The 1,704-nt window shown below is 55.0% G+C and overlaps 1 protein-coding gene across 1 annotated transcript in view; it reads right to left on the bottom strand.

The window, feature by feature from the left end:
- Positions 1–1,704, bottom strand: part of LOC109295861 (E3 ubiquitin-protein ligase RNF213-like) — a gene marked incomplete at its 5' end in the record, with an annotated part of 58,636 nt that overhangs the window by 28,397 nt on the left and 28,535 nt on the right. The window contains 3 exons of the mRNA XM_019514963.1: positions 259–354; positions 628–764; positions 1,491–1,704. The exon at positions 1,491–1,704 is cut by the window's right edge and continues 3,368 nt beyond it. Coding sequence (XP_019370508.1) covers positions 259–354; positions 628–764; positions 1,491–1,704 — 447 coding nt within the window. The remainder of the gene's footprint in view (positions 1–258; positions 355–627; positions 765–1,490) is intronic.

Below are 1,704 nucleotides of genomic sequence, written 5' to 3'. Positions count from 1 at the left end.
AAGACGAACACCGGCGGTGGTTCCCAGATCCCCAGCATGCCATCCTGACCCTCCCACCAACACCCTTTCCCTGCCCTTCCACCATCTCAGCAGCCCCCGGTGCTGTCAGCTGCAAGTTTTAGCTCAAACAACATTTAGCAAGTAACCCAGCTCTGTATCAGGTTCTGCTTGGTTTTGCTTTAAGGCTGCCCGAAGCATGGTCGGTGCTTCTAAAAGACCAATTCTACTAAGTCTCCAAACCTAAGAAACGTAACTTACTTAGCCGAGGCGATGAGCTGGGCACTCTGAGAACCGTCTTCGAAGTCTGTCTGAATAATCAGGACTTTATTCCCAGATGTAGCATCAAGGAAACTCCTGTGGGGGGGAACATGGGGAAGAGGGGGAGCAAACAAAGTGTAAGGGCTGTGCAGAAGGAGTTGTTTCATGTGAGATTTGGCTGTGTGTGCAAAGAGAACGATACCCTGAAAGGTCAACCCAGTTTAAAAATTCCCCTGCCCCTCTGGCCATGCTCAAAACCCTCATGTCCTCTGTCCTCCCCGCTCCAACCCTTTTGTCTGGCATTTGCTAACCTAGGTGCTGTCATTCCAGCGCTCAGCCCAGACTCCAAGTTGCACAGGGTGGACTCACCGAATCTCTTTGAGGAAGGAGTGCTCGGTGTCGAACTGCTGCAGAGACAGGAGGGCCAGGCTCTGCACCTCGCCCTGCACCTCTGCCCTCAAGCTCTCCGACTCGGTGGCTGTCAGGAGCCGCGAGAAAGTGGTGACCTTGGAGGGAAAAGCACCGAGGGCTTTCTTAGCTCAGACGTGAGTGTGGACAGCAGCACCAGGCTGATGGCACCCGCCTGTGTAGGCTCACAACGAGGCGCTGCAGCCTCATTTGTTGGGTGCTCTCTGGGTCTCAACTGCAGCATGCGTCCCCTACCCCATACATACCAATCCTATGGGCAGGGACAAGTTTTCTTTGGTTTAAAGCCGGTGTTTGGAGTTTAATGCCCCATGTACCACCTGGGGCATTTAACCTACCAGCCAGAGGTAGATACAGCCAATGGTTGTGGGAGCCCCCACCAATAGAGCCATGGCAAGAAGATCAACCACCCTACCAGCCCCAGGGGAGGGAAGTGGAGAGACCCCTGTCCCTGGGGCTACCCGAGCTCTATTTTTCCCACACTGGCATGGTATTTTCCCGGCTGAGTGAGTAGAGAAAGGGCTATTTTGACAGGGAGCAAAAACCAATGATTGCCTGCCTTCCAATGATGCTCACAGACCTGGGCACCCACCACCCACAGCACATCTGCTGAAAACACCCTGCACCCCTACAAGTCTTCCTCGGGCTCGGAGTGAGCGAGAAGGCCCGGCTCACGCCTACACAAGCATGCCCACGCTGCAGTCCCTGAGGGATGCACATGCTGTCCTGGTGCATGTCTTTTCTGTGCATGAAAAGATTGCTCCAGAGAGGATGCCTAAAGTTGGGGGGGTGGGGAGGGGGCTCACCTCGGTAAAGACCATGGGACCTTGGGTCTGTGCCTGGATGTGAGCACAGACAAAATCTGTAAGAGATGTGTGCTGCTGCTGCTTGAAGTACAGCTTGGCCAGGTACTCGGCCGTGAAGGAATCGAGCCGCGCGCTGCCCAGGCGAATCACCGAGTCCGGCGTGGCACAGTTCAGTAGCACCAGCTGGGCCTCTTCTTTCACCTCCAGCATCAGC

This window comes from Gavialis gangeticus, unplaced genomic scaffold, assembly GCF_001723915.1.
Source record: "Gavialis gangeticus isolate Ggan-Ray unplaced genomic scaffold, GavGan_comp1, whole genome shotgun sequence".
NCBI lineage: Eukaryota > Metazoa > Chordata > Crocodylia > Gavialidae > Gavialis > Gavialis gangeticus.
The sequence above is the reverse complement of the archived record's forward strand: the minus strand, read 5'-3'. Positions and strand labels throughout refer to the sequence as shown.